The 24,957-nt window shown below is 37.8% G+C and overlaps 1 protein-coding gene and 1 non-coding gene across 7 annotated transcripts; both read right to left on the bottom strand.

Moving 5' to 3' along the window:
* Positions 1-303: 303 nt before the first annotated feature.
* On the bottom strand, positions 304-24,957 carry LOC132058771 (uncharacterized). Of its 6 annotated transcripts, XM_059451098.1 has the most exons (10): positions 24,867-24,957; positions 24,690-24,746; positions 24,554-24,600; positions 22,806-22,918; positions 19,337-19,584; positions 12,874-13,026; positions 12,617-12,773; positions 8,333-8,472; positions 7,998-8,033; positions 304-1,564 (listed from the first exon to the last, which is right to left on the bottom strand). In XM_059451098.1, exons 4-10 carry the CDS (start codon positions 22,882-22,884, stop codon positions 698-700), a joined length of 1,680 nt encoding a protein of 559 aa, XP_059307081.1. In that variant the 5' UTR covers positions 22,885-22,918; positions 24,554-24,600; positions 24,690-24,746; positions 24,867-24,957; the 3' UTR covers positions 304-697. The 6 variants fall into 6 exon arrangements, with proteins under 6 accessions (XP_059307081.1, XP_059307083.1, XP_059307084.1 ...); XM_059451100.1 differs by lacking the exon at positions 24,554-24,600 and having other exon boundaries at positions 24,867-24,941; XM_059451101.1 differs by lacking the exon at positions 24,867-24,957 and having other exon boundaries at positions 24,690-24,816.
* Positions 8,675-8,757, bottom strand: LOC132061738 (small nucleolar RNA snoR128). The gene has a single exon (XR_009416155.1). It is a non-coding gene; the product is annotated as a small nucleolar RNA snoR128 (small nucleolar RNA).

Here is a 24,957-nt window from a genome sequence, read left to right as displayed (position 1 = left end):
CTGCGAAATGCAAGTTCGAGAGATAACCATTTGTTTCTGAGGTACTACAGCATATCATTGCGTCATTAAAGCTATATTATAACACTTAAGTTTAAGTACATGGTTTTATTACTACTTTAAACAATCCATTCATCTCCCTTCCTCTTTCAAATGGCATGAAGCAACTAATACAAGCGGCAATAAGTTATCAAAGCGGATATCATGCATCCCAAGAAAAATTTGATGAAAATCCAAGCCCACACCTTTAACTTAAAAACTTAACGTGGTTTTGATTTGGCTAGCAGACGTATTTTGGAGGATATATCAATGAAGTACAGTATAGAACAAGTTAAAATCGCATGATTACACATAGTTTCAACCATTCAAAAGGACTAATAGACAGGCCCACAAAGCAGAAAGAGGTTAAAATTTCACCTAGTAGTTTCCTTCTGCTCCTGGTTCTGAAGATATTAAGTACATGGACCTTCAATCTACAGCTAATTTTACAGCACCTACATAAGGTTACAGGTAACACTTAAAGGGGATGCAAAACACCCGATACTAAAACAAAATAGGGTAGCTTGGTTCGAAGGAGGGTGGGTATTGAAGAGTGACGGGCGCAGAGAAAGTATGAAAAGATGAGGTAAACAGTAACTAGATCTAGTCTACTTTTACTATTAATGTACAATGTAACATGCACTCCCTATTCGAAAGGGATTCACTGCCGGGGCCCTGCTGGTGTCGTCTGCTGATGGGCTTGTCCATAGAATCCAATACCAGGAGGACGATAAAATCCACTGTTGGCAGGCTGCTGCTGAGATTGTGGCTGCTGAGTCTGCAGTTGCTGCTGTTGTGCTTGCTGGGATGGTGGATGAGGAGGCCTCAGTCCCATTGCAATTTGAGAAGACATAGGTGGTTGAAGGCCCGCACTATATCCATATGGCATCATCATCATAGCTGCAGATTGAACTAACTGACTTGCAGGGGAATTTGCTGGAGGTAAAGGCGGCGGAGGAGGTGGTGGAGGTGGGAACGGGGATTGCATTTGGTTTGACTGGGATACAGATTGCAAGCCTGAGGAGGGGCCAAGAGGAATGCTAGTAATCATTTGCTGTGATGAAGGGAAGTAAGTGGAGCTACCCCCTTCAGAACTGTTCATATCAGCAAAAGTCATTGGCTTGTCTAACTTGAGCCGTTTCTCTGGGGATGCAAAAGGTAAGCTAGAGGAGAAGCCAGTTGATTTCAATCCACTGCTCAGTGACGCAGCTTCTTCAGCAACAAGGGATGAAAGAACAGAGGTCAACATTTGAGCAGAAGATGTCGAAGCAGCAAGTTTTGCAGCAATTGCTGCTGCCGCCCTTTTGCTTTCCTCTTCATTAGGTTTGGAATTTGCAAAAGAAGTTGCAGGATTGGGAGGTGGAGGCAGAGGAGGTATGTTGGTTAATGGCACTGAGGGCGGGGTTGATTCAGTTGCTCTGGTGACTTCAATTGGAAGGATACTAGTATTAAATGGTGCAACAGCAACACTGGGCGATGTCAGCCTCCGTCTTACATTTTTTGCTAGTTCAATCTGACCACGCGCAACCTGCATGTCGACCAGCTGTGTCAATATCAATCCCTCACTGAAGTAGCATTAGTTTGTATGTTATGCAAGAAAACAGACACACCAGAAAAATATCTTTTAAAAATCATGGAACAAGTTAATACATAATTTTTCACCTTTAAGAACAGGATAGCGGCATAAAAATTTCAAGAGAACAAAGATGGAATCATATAAGCAGTTCTCATTTCAATAAGCTATCGAATGATTACATCTTTGCAAAGGATCAAAATTCAGGGTCAAAAAATAAAGATATAGCAGTCTCAAGACTTCTTTTAATCGAACTGGTTGAACAACAATGCTGAAACCTATGCGATTAAGAATCGAAAGTCGCTGCTCGTTAGACAAGGCCCATGTTCTGTGCATCTCTGGTGTTCTTGAGAAACCCAAAGATTCAAACTATAAGAACTCAAAGATCCACAGCTTACACATAAAGGAAGAGAGACGTGCCTATTATACCAAATGTTGAAGAAAATGATACACAATCATGTTGTGGTTTATTGGAATTACAGCAATGACTGAGGATGCTTGCACACCAAAGCGGCTCAACACCAATGCCAAGCATTCAAAACAAGTCATTAGCATGGACAGGCTACACTTCAAGAGAATCAGCCTAGTCTGGTAAGCCAATGCTAGCATTCTGGACATTTGTTACTGCTGAAGCTTCCAACATACAACGATAATAGGTTGAGCGAATCAACCTAGTGTGCCATTAAGCATTGAGCAGACTAAATTTCTGCAAGTTGATTTAATAGATTTTCACCCCTACATACGTGATTGTTTTATCTGATGATATTATGGAGGAAGAACTGACAACAGCCATGACAGGCATCAGGATCACCCCTCAGGCCCTCACCCTATTTGACAGGTTCAGGACATTGTTTTTGATTCCTCTCTAGTCACACTTATTAGGGACACAAACCAAATTTTAAAAGCATAAACGGGGACCTAAATTAAAGAGACGTGCTGGAAAATGTCCAAAAACAAGGTCGGAAGAATCTTAGTTATCTCATCAAGCGAAGTTAGTTTTTTTTTTTTTTTTTTTTTTTTTTGATAACCGAGAAAATCCAAGGGCCAATGGCACAAGGTCTGAAACTCGGTGGATAATGGGCCCACTCCTCTACCTTTCTCCACTTAAATACCAAGTTCTTATTTGCGGCAAGGTTTGAACCCGTGACATACGCCTAACCCATACATCCCGTGCTGCACTCTTACGACTGGACCGAGCCACGGGACACACATTCCCTGAATAAGTTAAGGCATCTTGCAAATTTTGTCTACATCTAGTCACACATAACGACAAACCTGATAATGAAGTCAGTCATCTTCAAAAACAAATAGTTGTCCACATCTAGTCACACAAAATGACAAACAGGGAAAAAAAATACTACTATTGCAAGGTAAACATTTTTTTTTTTAAATAATGAAATTGCAGGGTAAGCATTTGTTCAAGAGACAATTTGTTCTGGAAGAAAAATGGGGGTAGAACAATGTTAATTAAAACCGAAATTCACAATAAGATACAGGACTGATAGGGTTTTAAGTGAGAAGTGAAGCACATGCTTTGCAAAATGAAGAGCATAGTTTAAAGATAACACAAAAGTTGCTTAATTTATGTGAATGCACTTACAACGTCGAACTGCAACTTAAGTTACTAAATTAGCAGCCAATGCCCTATAATAATCCAAAGCTCATGAAGTGATCGAGTATTCTTATTCCGCATTCTACTCCAGCATAAAATAGTACATGCATTCTACTAAAGCTTAATGCAACTATTATAGTATTATTTACTTTTGTTAATCAAGTGTTACATAAAGTTATGCACTGATTATTTCTTCTTACATGGCCATCCAAACGCTGCATTACTTGTATGGAGATTTTTTCCTAATTCACTCAACCAAATATTGGATTTATATTAATGGTGAGAGTCATCTAGCTTAACTAGAGTACTCCCCTCCTTACAATGCACATTTGTATAACATCATGTTGGAGCGTTTTAAAATTATTTAATATAATTTAATTAATAATAGTATCCATCAATCTTAATTTAAGTGTATTTTAATAACTCTTCCATTACCATTCAATTACTTTAAGCGACGAAGCTGACTTTTGAAAACATTGGTTGAGATTAATTGGAAAAGGTTGAATGGGTGAAATTTTGAGAGACTCTGTTGTTAGGCCTATGTTGCCATGGGATACATACAATTGACAAGAGCAACCAGAGAACCAATAAACATGGCAAAGCCAACACAACTAATGCATGCAATACAGCTGGTCAGGATTCTGGACATGATGAAAGGGTTTGGGAGAATATCAGATTCAGAAAAGCAGAAACAAGAGATGTTTGAATATTTTAGAAACTTAATGCAGCTAAGAAGATGAAGTCGTGAGAAATGAGAGTAGTAGGAAAAAAGACAGTGATCCAAGGGATACAGAAAACCTTACGGTGGAAAGAGAGGGAAATAGCAATCACAAACATGAGTTCTGAAAACTGGAACGCAATGTAATGGCAAAAGAAAAAGTGACTAATCATGTAGCGCAATTGAGATTATTGAAGAATTATTCTTATTCTGTTTGTTTTTTGGATTTATTTTTAGTCAAAGAAGCTTAATATGTCTCATGTTGAATAGTCTGACTACCTCACATGCAGGCCTGGCTTATTTTCTAGGGCCAAGACTTGAAAATTCATTTTAATAATGCGAGGCAATCAGAATTAAAACTCAAGACCTCTGCTGCTAGCTCTAATACTATTTTGGATAGCATGACCATCTAATCTAAGAACTTAAACTGCTAGACAAAGCACACTTTTAATCAATGTAATTAATTATGGTTTCAAAAGTCTTTATTCTTTATTGTTAAGAAAGGTAATAATTGTATTAATTATCAGCACAAAGGCTGTGCTGGGAGCCAATTACAGATTCCAAAAAGTGCAGACATGCCCTTGTTCTTCTTAGAAGGACTTTATAATGTCTAGTGTGGATTCATCATTATTCACATAAATTTCTTTACTCCAAAAGTGCAAAAGCATCATGCAATTCATCTTTATCCTCTGAATTGAATTGCACCTATCTTCAAAACACAACAACAACAACCCAGTGAGATCTCACGAAGTGGGGTCTGGGGAGGGTATAGTGTAAGCAGGCCTTACCCCTACCTTTGAGAAGGTAGAGAGGCTGTTTCCGACAAAACCTCGGCCCAAAGAAAGATGCAACAGGAAGGCAGTAGCAACGAACATAAACAATATAACAACAACAACAACAACCCAGTGAAGTCCCACAACGTGGGGTCTGGCGAGGGTAAAGTGTATGCAAACCTTACTCCTACCAAGGTAAGACGGCTGTTTCTGAAAGACCCTCGGCTCAATAGAAAGCAAAGGCTAAGAAATTCAAAGCGATATGGAAATGAAAATAACGAAAGCGACTAAGCCATGATGAAGCCGCTTGCAAGGCGTAACTATCACAGATAAAATAAGATAATCTAAGTACAGGAAATAACAGATAGTAGCAGAAACCAAAGCACAAGAACTTATATCGCGATAATGCGACTACTAATATGAAAGGATAAACGATACTATCTACTAGCCTTCTACCCTAATCTGAGTCCTCCATACCCTCCTATCTAAGGTCATGTCCTCGGTAAGCTATAACTGCGCCATGTCTTGTCTAATCACCTCTCCCCAATACTTCTTCGGCCTACCCCTACCTCTTCTGAAACCATCCATGGCCAACCTCTCACACCTCCGCACTGGGGGCCTCTGTGTCTCTCCTCTTCACATGCCCAAACCATCTCGCCCTTGCTTCTCGCATCTTGTCTTCCACCGAGGCCACTCCCACCTTGTCCCGATAGCCTCATTCCTAATCCTCGTCACTCCCGGCGTGCCCACACATCCATCTCAACATTCTCATCTCGGCAACTTTCATCTTTTGAACGTGAGAAATCTTAACTGGCCAACACACCGCCCCATACAACATAATCGGTCTAACTACCACTTTGTATAACTTGCCCTTGAGTTGTGGTGGCACCTTCTTATCACATAGCACTCCGGAAGCGAGCCTCCATTTCATCCACCCTGCCCCAATACGATGTGTGACATCATCGTCAATCTCCCCGCTGCCTTGTATAATAGACCCAAGATACTTGAAACTACTTTTCTTCTGGATGACACGGGTACCAAGCCTCACTTCCACGCCACCTCCCGAGGCGCTTCACTAAACTTGCACTTCAAGTACTGGCCGTCTCGATCCTACTCAGCCTTGAACCCTTTAGACTCCAAAGTCTCCCTTAACCCTCCGCCTTAGCTAACTCCGCTACGAGTCTCGTCGATCGTGACTATGTCATCCGCGAAAAGCATACACCATGGTACCTCACCTTGAATTTGCTGCGTCAATCCATCCATCACCAAGACAAATAAAAACGGACTAAGAGCTGATCCTTGATGCAACCCCATCACAACTGGGAAGTGCTCTGAGTCTCCTCTTACTGTCCTTACCCTAGTCTTGGCTCCCTCATAAACAATACAACAACAACAACATACCCCGGTGGAGTCCCACAACGCGGGTCCGGGAGGGGGATCGTACGCACCTTACCCCTACCTTAGGTAGGGAGGCTGTTTCCCTCATAAACAATAGCAAGATAATAATCTAAAAATATTTAAGAATATAATAATCGAGCCTAAAGAAACAACATCTAGTAATAGAAATCTAAGAATGCGAAAATACAAGAATACAAGAATAATACTAATACTCCGGGAATAGAAAAGAAATGCGCCCGACTACCTACTAGCATTCTACCCTAATTCTTGACCTCCACACCCTCCTATCAAGGGTCATGTCTCGGTGAGCTGAAGGACCTATTTCTTTTCCTTCCAAATTGTCCACTAGATACAAGCTGGGATCATGTTCCGCCAGTTCTTCCGTCTTACATTACTGCCCTGATTGTGCCAACATCTCAGAAGGTCAACTGTGGACTATGGCATAGTCCACCTAAGGCCAATATTGCTGAGAAATAAATGCTTATCGGCTCAACAGTCTCATTGACCCATTTTTCTTTTGGATCATTCCAAAGGAAGATGCACCTGTAAATCAATGCTTACTCGCCTTAGCCCATTTGGAAGCTTTTGTACATGGCGTTCTAACCAAAGAAAATTTTGGAAAGTTTTCTGTTCACAAGTTACAGTTCTGGATGAGTGACTAGTGAGTCGTAACTAGTAGTCACCCCTCAATATGAGGGGCTCAGTTCTTCAACCTCCTTCCAATTAATATTCATAAATGGAAAAGCCATCTCCTACACCTCAGACAACTCAAACTAGAAAAAGTTAACTTCTGCTACACCTTGGACAGCTCATTTACTCTTATCCCTTTCAAGTCCCAACTTCACCCCGACAAGACACCTCTTCCAGTGTCAATGTGAAGCTTCAAGCCGTCCCGCCATGCTTGCCTTCTCTTAAATCATCGCCATGGCCACTCAAAAAACCCTCAAGCGATGCTTTTTCCTAACAACATCAAATTTCCACGCCCGAAAACAAAACTTTGCAAAATAAAGGTTTGGTGGATGCTATTCCTACCCTCAGATACCCATCAAACGAAAAAGACAAAAACCTCTCGACCTTCTTCCATAACTCCAGAACATCTTAATAACTGAAAGGAACCACAGTTTAGGTTGCTGTACTCCCAACCCAGCAGCCTATGTTAGTCACCAAAGAGACACTACACAAGACCAACTGTAGCAGCAGTCTCCGCTCCCAAAATTACATAAAAGAAACGTAATAATGAATCAAAAGGTAAAAAGAACATAAAAAAGGAAAAAATTAGTATTACCCATTTACAGCAGCTACAAATTATTATTTTTAGATAAAGTAATTGATACAGCAGCTACAAATTATTAAAAACCACATAGACTCTTAAACATACATAACCGCCTTCCTCGGATTGTTTTGCATACAGCAGGAATTATGATATGCACAATTTGGCCCTAGTACTGGAAATTGGGAAACCTATGAAATCTAAAGGAAAACCATGCACACTAAATAAGAATCTAAAAGGTATAATGCGTCCATTTGACTGCTTGCAAAGCATAATAAACAAGTCTCAGCACCTTGCCTCTTCTCAAACTTAACTTCCCTCGATAATTTCAGACATCATCATTGGATGAGCCCAAAAACTGCTCTATATCTGTCTGTTCTTCAACTCAAAGCAAAAAATAAATTTGCTCAACACTCAAGTATACTACATGTAAGATAATTCCAACAACTGATTATTAATGCAATTAAAGTCTGTAAACGTATTGAGGAATCACACAAATCAATTCTCCGTGCACCTGTGCTTTCTTTGCACATCTCTTCCTAATTTTCTGTTTCCCTGTACGAGTGAGCGGTAAAATATAAAGAGATATGCGCAATAAAAGATTGGATTGAGTCTACCTGCAGCCCACTGCGTAATAACTCTAGCTTAGATTCCTGAAAAAAATCGTTAGGGTTGACATCAGTGTTAAGATAGAAATGTGAACATAGAAAAATAAAGGCACTGAACTTGGTTAGTGACCAACAGGAGGAGGTGAAACACAGTCATGTAATTTTTGTGCAACTCTTCTCTGCTATATACACCTGATCAAATATAAGGTAAATGATAGAAGGTCTAGAAAGGATTCTGAGAATCCTAGTGATAGGAGTTACAGGAGGGTATTAGATTTTATTTCTTTTCTTGTTTGGGGGGTGGGGGGCGGGGGTTAGGTGGGAGATAAAGGGAAATACTGTACTTGATCTTGAAGTGCATCTTTCAGCTGAGAAATCAAGGTAACTCTCAATGATTCAGCATTCTCAAGGTCGCTGATGCATTGCTGAAGTACGCTTTCCTGTTCTTGCATCTTATCCATCAATTCAGAACCCTCGAGATTTCCTGAGCAACAGTCAGTAGAAAACACAATATCAGAAGTTTTGAAAGGAACAATTACTTAGTTCAAGAAGAACTTCTAGTTCAAAAGTAGCAATAAGTGATAGCAAGAAAGACAAAATACTGCCAGCGATGGAGTTCATGAATATGCCGTGCCAGTATAAACGGATTCTTCGAGTTCATCTTTTTTTTTTTTTTCCTTATATGACTGTTCAGGTAACTGCTCAGGGTCAACAGTAAGTTTCATCAAGGTATCAAACTTTCAACAAGTTCTGAGTCTCATCACAGCAGAGCTCATCTATAAATCTTCACAAAAGACAACCCGCTTGTTGTTTATTCGCAACGCTATAGTCCACCTTTAAATCCAGCTTTCGTCAATAAATTTTTGTTGCTAATAACTTTTTTAAATGGATTAACAATGCAATTAAGCAACTAGCTCCAAAGCACCTTTAATCCAAACAACATATTTGGTTGAAGTTATATCCAAATTAACATGTTTTGAGTAATACATGATATGTTTGTACAATGACTTACATGATAATGGCAATACTCAAATCACAATCTCACGAGATGAGTAAGTATTTTCTTTGAGAAAAATTATTTATTCAAGTATGATAGCAAATTGGAAACAACTGAAAACACCGTTATTTCAAATTCCTCTATTTTTGTCTCAGGTGGGTAGAATGACACTGATTAATTCAGTAATGCTCCTCCCACCTAGATGATGTCTCTGTTTCCCATTCCTAGTGTTATGGAGAAAAAGATTAACAAATTGAGAAGGGACTTCCTTCGACAAGGCAACAAAGAAAAGAGAGATTACAATCTGGTGAGATGGAATACCCTGACACTAAGTAAAAAGCAGGGTAGTTTGAGAATCAAGAATCTCAGAATTCACAATCATAGCCTACTTCAAAAGTGGATCTAGAAGTTTTCTACCAAGTATATGGCCCATTGGAAGAGATTCATCACTCACAAGTATGGTTTAATGTAACAAAAGATGTGAAGACCACCTATGGATGCCGTGTTTGGAAAACCATTAGAAGGTTGTGGCCTGAAGTCTGATTGCAGTGTCAACATGTATATAAAGGTCGGGGATGGTGTAAAAACTTCCTTTTGGGAAGATCATTGGATTGGCCAAAACAACCTAAAAACTCTCTTCCCTGATTTATATCCTATTAGTCTTCAAAAGGATGCTAGAATAGCCCGGGCCTGGAATGATCAAGGATGGGGTATGAATTCAGAGGGTTTAAATGAATGGGAAATTGGCAGTCACAAATATGTTTCAGGTTTTGGCTACAGTTACAAGCACTTCCAATGTACCAGACAAACTAGTCTGGAAGTTGTGTAGTAGGGAGGTTTTCACTGTTAAGTCAGTGTACTAAAATAAGAATATTTTGGATTCATTGACAGTGCTATGGCCTTGGAAGCTTATTTGGAAACTATAATTCCACTTAAGGTTTCATGTTTTGTTTGGTTGGTCACAAAGAAGGCTTGCCTAAAGAAGAGGTCTCCAGATTTGCTCAAGATCTCTACTTTGAGGCAGGATATGGAGAACAATGAGCATTTGTTCTTACACTGCAAGAAAACTGCAAATCTGCTGCACATGTTCTTTTGTATCTTAGGAGTGAATTGGGTGTTGCCTAGAACTACTCTTGAACTTTTATGCAACTGCCAGGAAACTGGGAGAAGAGAGGCAGATGAAGACCGGTGGCAGGTCATCCCAGCCTGCAAATGATGGACAATTTGGAAGGAGAGAAACTCAAGATATTTTGAAGATAGAAGCAATCCCATCAGAAAGTCAAGATGAATTGCCTCAGCCTTCTTATTTTGGGCGTAAACAGGATTTAATAGGGAAATAGGAAATTTCATAGATTTTATAGGCGTAGTGTGCGATTGTAATTATCCAGATGTATCCCTTTACTCCTTTTTTGTGTTTGTAAAGCCTCTTCATCAGCACCTCATGGGTGTTGAGTTTTGATATGACTACAAGTTACCTTTACCTCAAAAAAGATTTCTCTGTTCTGTTGTATTTCCTGCTTTGGTTACACTTCTTTACTACTTTCAGTTTCAAAAAAAAAAAAAAAAAAAAAAAAAAAAAACCTTCTCTGTTCTAGTATCTTATCTATCTGTAAACCTTGATCCAGTAATTTTGTCTTCCTTTTTTCAGACTGTCATAGTTCTCCAATCCAATCCTTTAATTTACCATTCAATAATTTTTAACTTTGCTGCTAAAATATAATCTAGCCTACCCCTGATCAAAGGTGTCAATTTCCATTTCAAAATTCACATAGTTGAGCATACGTCATTTTTCACTTAGAGACTGTGTGGTCTTTTCCTTTCTCTCTTTTTTTTTTTTTTTTTTCGTTTGAGAAGGTAACACTTGTATGTATTAAACACAAAACAGTACATAGGTTGTACTGAAACCATACTTACAAGTGACCAAAAGAGAACAAAAGCAGTCTACATTTCTAACGGGAACCTAATGTGTCTAGGATAGATATAGTATCCTCTGGGTAGATCTGGTTACACCAAAAACAAAAGAGCTTAATACAGTTAAGTTTGATCATCTGCAAAGTGTTGCTGCTGTTCTCAAAGCATCTAGAATTCCTTTCCATTGTGGTCTTTTCCTTTGTGGGCATCCCTCTGGGATTTGCAAGGATTTGTTCTGTCAAAGTTCTTTAAATATGATCCTACAGTACCAAATATAACATTACCCGCGATATCAGTATTGGCAGTTAGCCTGGTTACGGGACAATCTTATCCATGCAGTTGTGCTCCAAAAGCAGAATAGATGACATATGAAAAGGTAAGGCAACCAATTGAAGACCATCTCTCTGAAAGTTAATGGCCTTTGGCGCCTTTGCATATCTTTTTCTCTTTATAATCGAGAATTATTTTTCCCAGTTTCAAAACTCGATGGGTAATAAGCCCGTTCTTCTACCCTTCTCCACTTATAAACCAAATTTGATTCCCTAACTCATGACATGTGCCCACCACATATATCGTACTATACTGTCTTTGAATCAAAGCCCTGACGCTGATGTGTTCGCCTATCTTGATGACCTTGAATCATGAGTTAGATATCATAGGATTACATTAAAGTTTGTCACAATAGGCAAGAATATTCTCCTCTTACAGTCAAACCTCTCTATAACAGTCATCCTCTATAACAACATTTCACTATACCAGCCAAGTTATTTTCTTGGGAACTGTTTCATGTTATGTTAAATTATGTGTTCTCTACAACGTTTCACTATAACAGCCAAAAAATATCCGGACAAATGATGTCACTGTAGAGAGGTTTGACTGTATCACTTTTACTGCCCACGGGTCCTTTTTAAATGGAAAAAAATTCTAATTATCACTAAAGACAGAGAATGCTCTTAATAGCTAGCATGTTCAGTTTAGCTAATAATAAATAGTGTAGGTTAAAAGTTCCAGGCTGTCACTCGCTGAAACAAACCGATAATACAAAGGTATGTGCACTAGACATACACAATTTTCATATTTAAAAAGTGGAAGTGCTCAAGATCCAACTTTCTCGGATCTTATGACGTCTAACATTCACTTGCCACATGCTAGCTTAAGGGAGATGTGACTCCATGTTCCTGCCTAACCAAAAACCAGGAATGTGATTCTCCAAAAGATAGATAACAACTTGCAACACTCGTACGCATTGATTACTTCAAAGAGCAAAAGGTTGTTAGCTATGAACTTCTAGGCAAGACCTGCTAGTGTCCGGGCCAGCTTGCGCGCAACTAACTATTCCCACTAGGTACCTGCTACCTCCCACATGCACAGGCACGGAGTAATTCTGGGAAGAAATCACCTAGTGTTTTTGCCTCCACCTAAAGACCTGATAGCTCTCCTCCCACTTCATCGACCACTATGTCACACACTTGGGTTTATATCATCTTTTCACCAGAAATTTCTACCAAAAGATAAACCATCATATAGCTGGCATACAGAGCAAATACTCCACTTACAACAACAGTTAACTTGAAATTTTGTGCCAGGAATGCAAGAGATATCTCCACTATAACTAAACAATGACACAAAATGGATATGCAACATCAATTTAAGAGAGAGAGAAGATTGAGCTATTCTTCACTTTGAGTTACTTCATTCCAGCAGCCAATTACTATTTTACCTTGGGAGGAAAGGTTTTCAATATCACTCTCCATTTCCCCAACGCGAAAAACTGCATCTTTACACTTGTTCAAAGCATCTTCCTCATTCACATTTTCATCATGAACTAGTTGGAATGCTGTTACAATTTTCTCTGGAGTACAGCCAACAGCCAATTTCTGATGTTGAAATTAACAAAATATTCAGATTACCTGTACAACAACCATGATAACAAACCCAGCGTGAATATTGAACAGAAGATTTTAGGCTGATACTCACAATCCTTACTGAGTGAGCATCCTTCTTCACAACTTTGATAGGATTTGAGCTCTTCAGGTTGCTTACTGACGGAGCCGGACTCTTGCCCAACACTTCGTCTTTAAGATTCTGACCCCTGGATCCAAAAACTTTTCTCTCTTCCCATATATCAACCTGACATTACCCGGGGAAAAAAAAAACAAAGCAGAAAGGGAAGGAATAAGTAAAAAGGTGATATGGGCTTCGACTGACAGTAAGCTTAAGAACTATACCAAGGCTTAAAAATCAATAAAATGAAGATAAAGAGACGTTGTGAAGAAGTTTCTAAGTAATTGCAGATCTAAAGCAGTTTGCCTTGATAAACCAAGACGACACGTCAAGCACTTCACCCCTTAGGCACAACCAAGACACTAAGGTGTGCTTTTCATCACCATGAGTTCCAGGTTTTAAACAAACCTATAAGGGGATGTCAAAGATGAGAGATAGAAGGGCATCATCCAAAGCATTGGAGTAGAGTAAGACAGTGTTCTACTTGTGGTGTTCCCAAATGTTACAAGAATATTAGTGGAGTTCGAAGAGAATACAACAACATACGCAGTGTAATCCCACAAAGTGGGGTCTGGGGAGGGTAGAGTGTACGCAGACCTTACCTCTTCTACCTTGGGAGGTAGAGAGGCTGTTTCCGGTAGACCCTCGGCACAAGAACAAGCAACTCAAAGCAGTATAAAACGTCATGGCAAAATACTATAAAAGCATGATAGACAGTATGAAAAAAGGCAGTAGCTATTACAAATCAATACGATAATCGAGATATAAGAAACAACAGTAAGTAGCAGAAATGGAAGGACAAGAAACTATAAGAGTAATAATACGACTACTAATATGAACGAATAAGTAGGATGGAGTTCGAAGAGAATGTCAGTGAATTTTCTTCTAGGACTCATGGCCTAATTAGCAACCGTTGCAAGACATTTTTGGAATGAACTGACTGGAATTAGATTGAAATTGCATAGCCTTTTTTGACTTCTGACAAACATGTCTGTAATTGATCCTTTTTCTTTGTGTAGTCAACGGAAAGTTAACCAGGTACACCGAGAAAAATGATGCCCCTCAAACTACAATGCAACAGTTGGCACTACTCAAGTATCACCAGAAGGTGATTATACAAAAACTAGCAGCAGAATACAACCTAACATTACTATTTGAGGTTCTTTAGGCTTTTTGAAACTGGTAACTGTTATTTGAGGTTCTTTAGGCTTGTAAAGCCTGTTATGGAGCATTAACCTCGCTGCTTATAACAATATTGCTGTAGCTACGTAGTGAAAGAAAAATATAAAATCCTATGAGAAATTGTTACAAGAATTTTTTCTTGTCTAAAGTGATAATATTTTTCAACAAAAGAAAAGTTGATACCACATATTAAAATCTTGACCTGCATGCACGTAGCATCATAAACCCAACAAATATCTGCACTCATATATAGGTTACTAACAGTTCTAACGTCATGTTCTATCATTTCAGTTTTTTTTTTTTTTTCTGAAAAATGCTTAAATTACCCCTTGAACTCTCTCAAAAAGCCATTTACACGGGATCTTGTCCAAAGTGAGTCCATTAACCCCTTGATAATACAAATCCAGTGTTGGGGCTGGCGGTGTTTTACATGCGCCACCACATCAACGCTACATCAGATTTAACTTTATTTTATTTTATTTTACTTTTTTCTTTTCTTTTTTCATTCACTTCTTTCTTTTAAATATTCATCTTTTTAAGACAAATTCACTAACCAGTTAGCTTTTTCCATTTCTTTGCTCATTCACTCTTTTCCTGTTGCCTTACGGTTCCTTCTGAGATAAGATTAAGCAAATAAAACAGGTTGGGAATTGAAACGAATTAGCTACAATAGAGAGAAGATGGTATATAGCAGATTGAAACGCCATTTTTTTAGACGGAGATACAGTGCTTCAAGTTCAAGATGAAGTATGGGGAACTGGACTGCTGGGTCACTAAGGAAGCAAGAAATACTTATGGAGTTACCTTATGGAGGTCTATCAGAGCTTGGTGGCCCTTCCAAAAGAGACACTCTGCTATTAAAGTTCAAAATGGTAACAAAGCACTCTTTTGGAAAGACAAGTGGTTGGGCAGTAGGAGTTTGCAGGATTTATTTCCTGATCTATTTGTTCTGGTTCAACAACAGAATAAGACAGTGGCTGAGATGTGGTCACCTCAAGTTGGGAGCTAACTTTCGGGAAACTGATGAATGACTGGGAAATTCCCAGATTGACTGAACTTTATAATAATCTGGAAACTTTTCAAGGGTTGCAAGAGGGGGAGGATTGCTTGTGGTGGACTGGTCACACAAAGGCAGTATGAGGTGAACTCAGGGTATAAGATTATGAATACAACAGAGCCACAGACCTTTATTTGGCCCTGCAAACACATCTGGAAAGTAAAGATACCCCATAAAGTGGCTTGCTTTAGCCAAGGAATCTGTGCCTTAGCCTCAAACTGTTGTTTATGTGGGACTGAAGCTGAAACTGTAAGACACCTATTTCTACATTGCAAGGTCACAAACCAGCTATGGAAGATTTTTCTCAATCTCAGGGGCATCTCTTGGACAATGCCTTGTGAGATTGTTGACACTCTTTTTAGCTGAAAGGAGGCTGGGATAGGGGATAGAGCAGAAGAAACCGGAGGATCATCCCAGCCTGTATTTGGTGGACCATCTGGAAAGAAAGGAATGCCAGATGTTTTGAGAATAGAAGTAGCACAATATAGAACATCAAGCTCAATTGTGTTACGCTTTTTGTTTTTGGTGTACAAAGTCATATCCTGCAGACACAAAGACAATCCTAGATGTTTTTGATTCATGTTAGGATTGTTTTCTGCTCCAGTTTGCTTTCGTTGTTTTTTCTTTTTACACTTGCTTTTGTGAAGGGGTTTTTCAGTACTTCCCAAGTACTGGTCTTCAATACAAGGTTGTTACCTGTTCAAAAAAAAAAAAATACAGTGCTTCAAGCAACCCCTGTTATCGTCACCTTACGGATTTCTTTCCGGGATCAGTCATCCAAATCAAGCAAATTATAGATGATGCCTTATTTATTTTGACATTGTAACTTCGTGGCTGGCGGTGGTAGGAATGGTGTTGGTAGTTTTAAATATTGTGTTTTGCTTTTCAGTGAATCTAAGAAGGTGATGACACATTCCTAGTCATGTTACCTCTGAGGGGGATAACAGACTCATTTCAAATAACAAAAGGGTCCAAAAGGGAAGCTCGCAAAGTTTAGGTGTGTGAATCGCCTTTCCGCACAATTTTAGGGAGTAATTTATATATTTTCTCTTTACTTTTGGATAGGAAAAGAAATTTTTCTGATAGATGGGGAGATGAATAAAAACTTGCACAAAATATATCTCTCTCCTGCCTAAAGTACAATGAAGGGAAAGAGAGTGTTCTCAGTTTCAAAATTCAGCTATGTAAGTCACTGCAGAATTTCACCAACCAACCCCATCACAAAGAAAAAAAGTGGCAAAAAAATATATAAAAGGTCAGAAAATATATCATTGCCTTTTACTTAGATTTTTAACGTCTTTAGGATAATCATGGCAAAATTCTCATGCTAATTGCTTCGTTTTAGGATGAGCATAGAATGCAAAAGTCAAAAATCATGGAAAAAGACGCCAAGAAGTGAAGATCCTGTATTGTAGATAAATCAAATTTGGACCACAGAAAATCCGATGTAGCAGAAAAGTGCTATTCCAAAGATTGGGATTTCGCGGTCCACGAAATATTATGTTGACCACGCTTTACGAAAAGAGTGCTACTGAGCGGAGCGCATGAAGGTTGAATTTGAAAAGTGTTGACCACAAAATATTATGTGGTCCACGTTTTATCACTCCGGAGGGACAGTTTAGGACTTCTTGTTAAATCACTTGGATACCATAAATAGAGTTCTATTGGTAGTTTTCATTATCTTTGGCTTGGGAGAGGATTTCAATCTATCCACCATCAATTGAAGATTAGATCTCACTTGTTTTTATAACCGTGGTGCCCGGGCCAGCAAGATTGGATCCTACACTTTTTTTTGAAAAGGTAAGTAAACAATATATTATAAAACAAAGAAGCCCTGCACTAAGAAAGTGCAAAGACAGTACATTGTCCAAGAATCCCTCACAACAAACAAAAACAAAGAGAAAGGATTCCATTGTACAAAAACCTATTTCTGTAAAGTATCTCTAAAATCTAGTATGTTGTCTCCATCCTTTACATCCTGAAGATTACACCAATAAGCCAACAACTCATTTGTATTTGAACTTCTGTATAGTATCTGTTTTCCCTTCAAAACATCTGTCATTTCATTTCTTCCGTACAACCCAATAGCAGTGTTATCAAAAGCGAAAAGCGCAAAAAAGCTCTAAGGTTAGCTGGGTCTTTAAGCGCAAAGCGCAAATAAAGCATGCGCTTTAATGAAAAAAAGCGCAATGGTGCAAATATACAAATATATATATATATATATATATATATATATATATATATATATATATATATATGTTTAGTCCAAGATTAATAATAATAAGCATGAATAACAAATATATGGGCAAAGAAATTGTAAAAATATTACGACAAAGTGAAATATCAATCATCTAGTGTCACCTCTCCAAGAGGACAAGGAAAAGTATGCCTTAGAGCCTTGATGACGACACTGAAGCGCACATAAAGCGAGGCGAAGCGCTCAACATGTTTTGAGCCTCGCTTCAGGGCTTAATTAAGCGCGCCTTTGATAACACTGCCCAATAGACACAAACAGGTACTGTACTCCAAATTTTCTTCAATGGCTTATTGATTGCTTTGAGTCCCCAGTGGTTTAATAGCTCTTTAACTGAGCATGGCACAACGAAATGTACCCGGAATAGGGTGAAGAATAATGACCAGATCTTGTTGACCACTGAACAGTGCAACAAGAGATGGGCTGCAGCTTTCCGCCTCTCTATTACACGTAAAGATTGGAGCTACACTTTGAGAGTTCTCTATTCCCTTTATGTCCATTCTTTAATTCTTTGTTATATACTAAACATGCTTGATTTTCACTGGGTATGTTGCTGTTGTTGTTGTACTAAACATACTTGATTTATTCTGTGGATGTGGACAGAGTAGTTGGGAGACTTCATGGGTTTTAAGTTACTCCCTAGTTCATTGAATGTAGTGACAAATTTCTTGCTTATTAAAAAATTGGTTAATTGTTACTCCCTCCGTTCCATAATAAGTGGTTCTTTTAGCTCATGCACACCCCTTAAGAAATTACTCACTCCTAGAAAATTAGGAGTGTTTTTACTAACTTACCCCTAATCAAGTTGTGCTTACATAATTAAATGCGTAGAAAAAGAATAAGGTATTTAATGTATCTTGATTATTTAACTAAGGGCAATTTTGGAATAATCTGCCCAAAGTATTTGTTGAAATCCTAAAGCACCACTTCTTTTGAAAAAAATTGAAAAGCCTAAAAAACCATTATTATGGAACGGAGGGAGTATTTGATTTGTTTTTATTCCAAAGGTTTGGATAAGCCTAAGATACTGCCATTTACCTTGGTTTGAATTTGAGAAAGGCACCAAGGTTGGGTTTAGATTAACCAACGAGGGTTTTGGATAAATCAAGAAACTAATTTAATCTAGAGTACAATTGATCGAGGCTAAGGATAGACCAATTCATTCTTGTAACCACAATTGGATGAACTTAGTGTTCTTAGTTGAATTCATGAGAACTAACTAAGATATAACAATAACAACAACAACAACCACAACAACATACCCAGTGTCAATCCCACAGGTGGGGGGGTCTGGGGAGGGTAGGAATGTACGTGGACCTTACCCCTACCTTGTGGAGGAGAAGGTTGTTTTCGTGGAGAAGGTTGTTTTCGATAGACCATCAGCTTCAAGAAAAGATAGACTCATTAATTGTTGGGAAACATTAATGGGTAACTAAGAATCTCATTTGTTGTTGGGAGACTCTAATTGGTAACTGAATTTCAAACAAACATTGACTTAAGCATAATTAGTGAGGTTTAGGCAATGCATTTAGTGGACTTGAATTGAGTTTGAGATCCTAGGTTCCAAATCTCCCTTGTTCCATATTCCTTGTGACCGCCATTGATAGGTTCTATTTCCTTTTTTAGTTAGTTTAAGTGTTTGGCATCGCATAGGAGGTGATTATTCATTACCTACCTGATTGTCCTATACATTGTTTCCCGTGGATTTTACCCCGACTCCCGTTGAGTATTATACGTGCAAACAACCGCTTAGTTCCTTTATAGGACATAGTTGGGCATTTTCAGCCAATTTCCAACAACACAAATCTATATCAAGAGAAAGAAGCTTCACACAGTTTTCCTAGCTTCAGGCTAACTGATGCACAAATTGATCACTCATTTGTCAGTAACTCCTAACTTAACAACATACAAATACACCTATCAGAAAGCAGAAAAGGGATTACCAGTCTAGAAGCCACTTTCTTCCCATTTTCATCACCAGTTTCAAAAACATGCTTCAGAGACGCAGGAAGGACCTTCCAGAACTCATTAACAAACTCACTGCCCTTGCGCCGACTATTCTGCAGAATATCATTGGCCAAGTACAGAAATGAAACACGTTGCTCCCGCTGTGCAGATCTGAACGATTTATCCCACGTTTCAACGATCTGCTTGGCTTTCTTACGATATGAGATGCACCATCGTGATAAAGCTGATAATATGTTAAGGAAATCGTACCAAAGCTGAAACAAACACTCTAAAAATAGCACTTCATAATACAAAAAGTATCCTAAAGACAACAAGAACAGTGTTTCTGCTCCAGGTACAAAAATAGACTACATTAGTCACATCTAGCGTATTCTGAAAGAAATAATATTCCCTCCAATTATGATTGTCATTGAATATAATTTTCCCGAATAGATAGAAGTTACACTATTTTTACTACATAGGATATAGTCAATAAAAAACTCTTATCAAAAAAAAAAAAAAGGATATATTCAATAAAAAGTGTACCCATCCTGCTTAGAAAATGAACACTGTGTCTAACTCAACCATAAAAGCTTGCTGAAGTGAGGATTGCGCAACTATTTAAGGTGATTGTCTCGACCAACATGGGACACTTAACACTTCCCCGCATTCCCATACATCTAAAGCATGAACACAGCATGGGGTCCCAATATTGGGCTAACCAAGAATTGAAATCGGTTTGTCTCTACTATCAAGTTTAAAGTTTAAACTGGATTTTTAAAAGTGGCTCATGAGAGAATATTGCTTAAGGCCATAAGGAGACAATAGCTCTCCCTCAAACATTATTAGCACTTGACACTTCTCAAATGATCTTGTCATTTTTTCTTAATCAAAAAATAAAAATGTTAAGTACATTGAATTCTACTATTTTTTATTTTTTTTATGACAAGGGAACCCGCAGCCGCTACCCTTCGGATGCGCACAGGGTAAACCCCGCTCCTGTGTAATAGCTCGCAAACCACACAGGAGAGATAACCCGCACTAGGCAAGCCCCGTGCGACGAGCTCGACCTAGAAGACAAATCCCCTACTGTTGTAGGCAGGGGGTTTCGAACTTGAGACCTCCATTATGGAAGCCCCATGCTCAACCAATTAAGCCACCGTTGCGGGTACATTGAATTCTACTATAAGTTAACAAAATTAAAGACACATGTCCTCTAGTTTTAAAAAACACACTAGCCTCTCTGTAAATTGATTAAAACTTCTGATCAAATATCGGTACGATCTCATAACTTAATTATCCATGATTTTTTATATTTCTAATAGGAGGGATCAGTGTTTTAAAAGGCATGGACGTAAGGCGAGGTGTTTTATCTAACACGAGACGAGACGTAAGCCCCATGGATATTTAATTTTTAATAATTTATAAATTAATAAAAAAAGTATACAAAAATACATAAAAATTGTAGAAAATTCAAAAAAAAATTATACAATTAATAAGAAAACGTATATATCTATATAAACATGCTACCATGTGCACATACATTACAAAAGATTTTTTTTTTTTCTTACTTGAAAAAGTGAAGGAAATAAAGATGCAATACGCCTACAACATGATTGTGATGGAACATACTTAATGTTGTAAGGCTGATTCTCTACTTCCTAATATTCCTGATAATTCAAAGAATAAAAATGACAATAAAATAAATTTAAAGTCTGAAAACGTAAAACTAAAACACAAATCACAAATACTAATTATAATACAAATTGAACATTTTCCGGAATAGAGTTCTAGCACAATATCTAAAGTGAAGTGATATCAAAAGAAATTCAAAAATAAAAAATTAAACTTAAAAAATAAATTAAAGATAGCAAAAAAACTTTAAGAAAATGAAGCATAAAGAAGGAGGCTATAAGTGTGGAAGTGGAAGCAGAGCAAGCATTGGAGGATATCGTGCTTTATAGTTTGCACTTTGCAAACAAACATCCCAAGAGTATTTATCAATCAACTAACTAGCCAAAAAAAAAAAAATGAAATTAGGTTAAAACAATTGGAGAAGACCTTTGACTTTTAAGTTTTTTTAATTTGAAAATTTACCATTAGTTACCTTTTGAACATTTACCTACTAAAATAAATTAATTAAGCAATTTTGGCTCCAATTTGGGAAAGTTCTCTGGGCTTACGCCCCAAATGAACGCACACTCACGCCTAAGCATACGCCCAAATGTTGAGACTTACACCCATGATACTTGCGCCCCGCTAGGACGCCTCGGCGCGTTTTTAGTACGTGTCGCCCCGGGACTCGCCCGACACTGGAGGGGATATATCTACATGGTTTTCTTGATTCACAACACGGCCAGATTTATTGTAATTTACTAGCAAAACACTGCAACAAAATTATATGATATTCAAGAACATTCTCCACTATTTCAAAGTAGAAAAATAATCACTTACCTTCTCGTGCCATATTAGATAAGAGCTCCTATTGCTAGTTGTCAACAATCAATCCCAAGAAATCCCTACTTCTTCTCTTTTTTTCCTTCAAATAGTACCCGAGCAGACAGAGATCCTTGGCTAAAGTCTCACAGACACTCAGTAACAAAGTGTTTCCATATGCCAGGTCCAAGAAAAAAGAATCATGTTCATACATAAGGAGGTGTGTTCAGTAATAATTAAATAAATAGAAATTTTTCTTCTCTCACAGGTTGATAGTTTAACATTTTAGATGAAATGGCCAATTAAGTCAATCTACCCCACAAAAGTAGGGGTAAGGTCTGCGCACACCACACCCTTCCCAGAACCCACTTGTGGGATTATATTGGGTATGTTGTTGTTGTTGTTGGCCAATCAAGTTAATATGGTGCCATTACCTCTCTGACCTAGATAGAAACTCAAATAGCTTTTTTCAACCACTAAATACGGAATTGGAAAGCCTAAAGTTATAGAATTTACAAGAATTATATATGTATGAACTGTCTCTTTCTTATATACAATATGGTGAGAGCAAGCTAGAGCTCTTTTTTCACAGCACTAAATCTTATTTTTGTGAAGTAGCACCAAGATGGAGTTTAAATATGTATACTAGGGTCACAAAAGCTCACGAGCTAAGCGTTATTTTTAACCACTCTCTAAAATTATCACAATTTTAGAGGGGATATAAATTTAATTATTTACACTAAAGAAAGAAAAAAGAATTAGTAACAAGGATAGCAGCTAAAAAAGCTCAAGTAGTTGAGTCAAGGAGTACATTGATTATGGGATTTAAGAGCTAACAACAATGGCAGTCTTTTTTATAAGAAAAAGCGAATTTAACAAGCTAATAATAGATTAAAAAATTTAAATTGGAAATGAAAAGACAATCCCTGCTACCAAGTCAATACCAAATTACTGAAAGATGAATTCTGTCACCAAAAATAACCGAGCAATATGTGCATGAAGTATAATCTTCACAAACAAAAAGGATACATTCTATGCTTTGTTGTGAGCTGTTAAGCTTAGACAGTTTCTCTGCCAATAGCTGGCCATCAAAAGCATCGTCACCCATCCCCCAGGTGAAGTAATCTTTGGGTTATTAATCCCTGCTAATACCAGATAAACATGAAAAATATGAACTAGGAAATTGATTTTGTGAAGAATATTATCAAAGAGCAGGTTCAAAAAATCAACAATAGGAAACCAAGAAATCATGCCAATTTTTAAGATAAGACCCAAAGAGAAGTCGCATTCAATCTTCAAATTAAAGATAAAATCATGAAATAAGTATATCCCGCATTTAAGGGCCAGCCATCTCTTCAATCAATGTTGTCAAAAACATCAATTGAGTCAAACGTATGACATTCTCTCAATTTTATTCTTCTAAAAAAATAAAAAATAAAAAGGTAACAGTATTCTCTCTAACTTTTTTTGCACCTAACAATTTCTGTCTTGGTAAGAAAGGAATCTGTACCCACAAGGACAAGTCTCCTCAAAGCAAAAGGAGACATCAAATAAATTCAGTAATTTTTCACTTAGTAGTTGGACCCCAGAGAAAGGGAAAAAAAAAAATACTCTCTCTTTCTTTTTTCTTTTTATGACGGTGGTATCAGTCGCGCTGTGCCCGTACCTTGACTAATTTCACCAGGTCCACCTACCTCCCACCAACACAAGTATCGAGTTATTCTCCCGCTAAGGCTAAGGCAGATGAGCAAAGTACTGGGTGGAACTGTCGATGTGCGCGCAATTTGGCCAAACAACCCTACTATTTAAAAATACAAAAAGTGGAGTACTTAAAAAGAAGATAGATAGGAAGATCAAGGTTGCACACAATGCAAGAAGTAGAAAACCATGCCATCACAGCCCTTACCTACAAATTCAACACTCTAAGATCTTCATAAACTCTCAACATCTTGGGATGTAAGAGTTTGGGACTATATTCTTGACAAATTGTAACAAGCGTTAATAATTCCTTTGTGACTAATATCCAAGACAAATTGTAACACGCATCTGACAGTGAATTCCCAAAGAAAGGGAGAGACCACAAAGAAAAAGGTAACATACAGCCAAAATATCTCGCTCAATACAATGCATTAAGAATTCCTTTGTGACTATAGGCTACAAACTTATCTAGAATACTAAAAAGAGCTATAGCAGTGTCATCTGAATTGTAAAAGCAAAATGCTATGAAGAAAGATCACTTACATTAAGAATTTTCAATACAACAAACAAGTGAACAACAACTACACCTCAATCCCAAACAACAGCTACAGGAATCCAACCATGTCAATCCATTTAAATCGTCTCAGATAAAACAGCAACATATCCAGTGTAATCCCACAAAGTGGGGTCTGGGGAGGGTAGATTGTGCGCAGACCTGACCCCTACCTTAGGAGACAGAGAGGTTGTTTCCGGTAGACCCCGGCACAAGCACAATAAATTCAAAGCAGTACGAAAAAAGAAATACCGGAAATGAATAAACCATGGCAACATACTATAAAAAAGCCTGATATAGCAGTCGGAAAAAAGGAGCAGTAACTACCACAAACTAATACGATAATCGAAGTACAAGAAAAACAACAAATAGAAACATCTCAGATAAAGTATTTAAAATATACTTAAAAAAAGCAGTCAAAATATCAATTTTATATAGCATGGTAAAACCCATTCAACTCTTTTTAAACATAAATGTACCTGACTAAAGTATTAAGCAGAAAACCCAAAAAAGAAAGTATATCCACCTCAGTTTTTTGTTGTTTTTTCTGCACCAACTCAATAAAAACCTAAACTGTAGAAATGAAAATTTAAACTTAATCAAAAGAAGAACAGACAAAAAAAGTATATCCCTAAAATAATAAAGGAGCATGTAAGGTTTACCTCAAATTAAAGCATTTCCAGGTTTTTTTTCAGTTGATACTGAAATTTCAAGAATCCCTAAAATAACACAACAACATTAAAGCATTATTAATCATAATAAAGAACACAAACTTAATCTAATATATACAATATATAATAGTAATAAATACGTATAGGAAAAGGGTCTGAGGTAAAAACCCTAATAAAGGCGTGGTTTTTGCAAGGTGAAAGACAGATGTGGAAACCAGTCGTTTGGGCGGAAACACACACACTTGACACTACGATTTGG

The sequence above is a fragment of the Lycium ferocissimum genome, chromosome 6, assembly GCF_029784015.1.
Source record: "Lycium ferocissimum isolate CSIRO_LF1 chromosome 6, AGI_CSIRO_Lferr_CH_V1, whole genome shotgun sequence".
In the NCBI taxonomy this organism is placed as follows: domain Eukaryota; kingdom Viridiplantae; phylum Streptophyta; class Magnoliopsida; order Solanales; family Solanaceae; genus Lycium; species Lycium ferocissimum.
The sequence above is the reverse complement of the archived record's forward strand: the minus strand, read 5'-3'. Positions and strand labels throughout refer to the sequence as shown.

Excerpts from the sequence above, each read along its gene's own strand:
- LOC132058771 (XM_059451098.1), bottom strand. The coding sequence starts at position 22,884 with ATGGGTGACGATGCTTTTGATGGCCAGCTATTGGCAGAGAAACTGTCT. Across the intron at positions 8,473-12,616 it reads TGAAAACCTTTCCTCCCAAG|GAAATCTCGAGGGTTCTGAA; the intron begins GTAAAATAGTAA and ends ACTGTTGCTCAG. Across the intron at positions 8,034-8,332 it reads AAGATGCACTTCAAGATCAA|GAATCTAAGCTAGAGTTATT; the intron begins GTACAGTATTTC and ends GATTTTTTTCAG.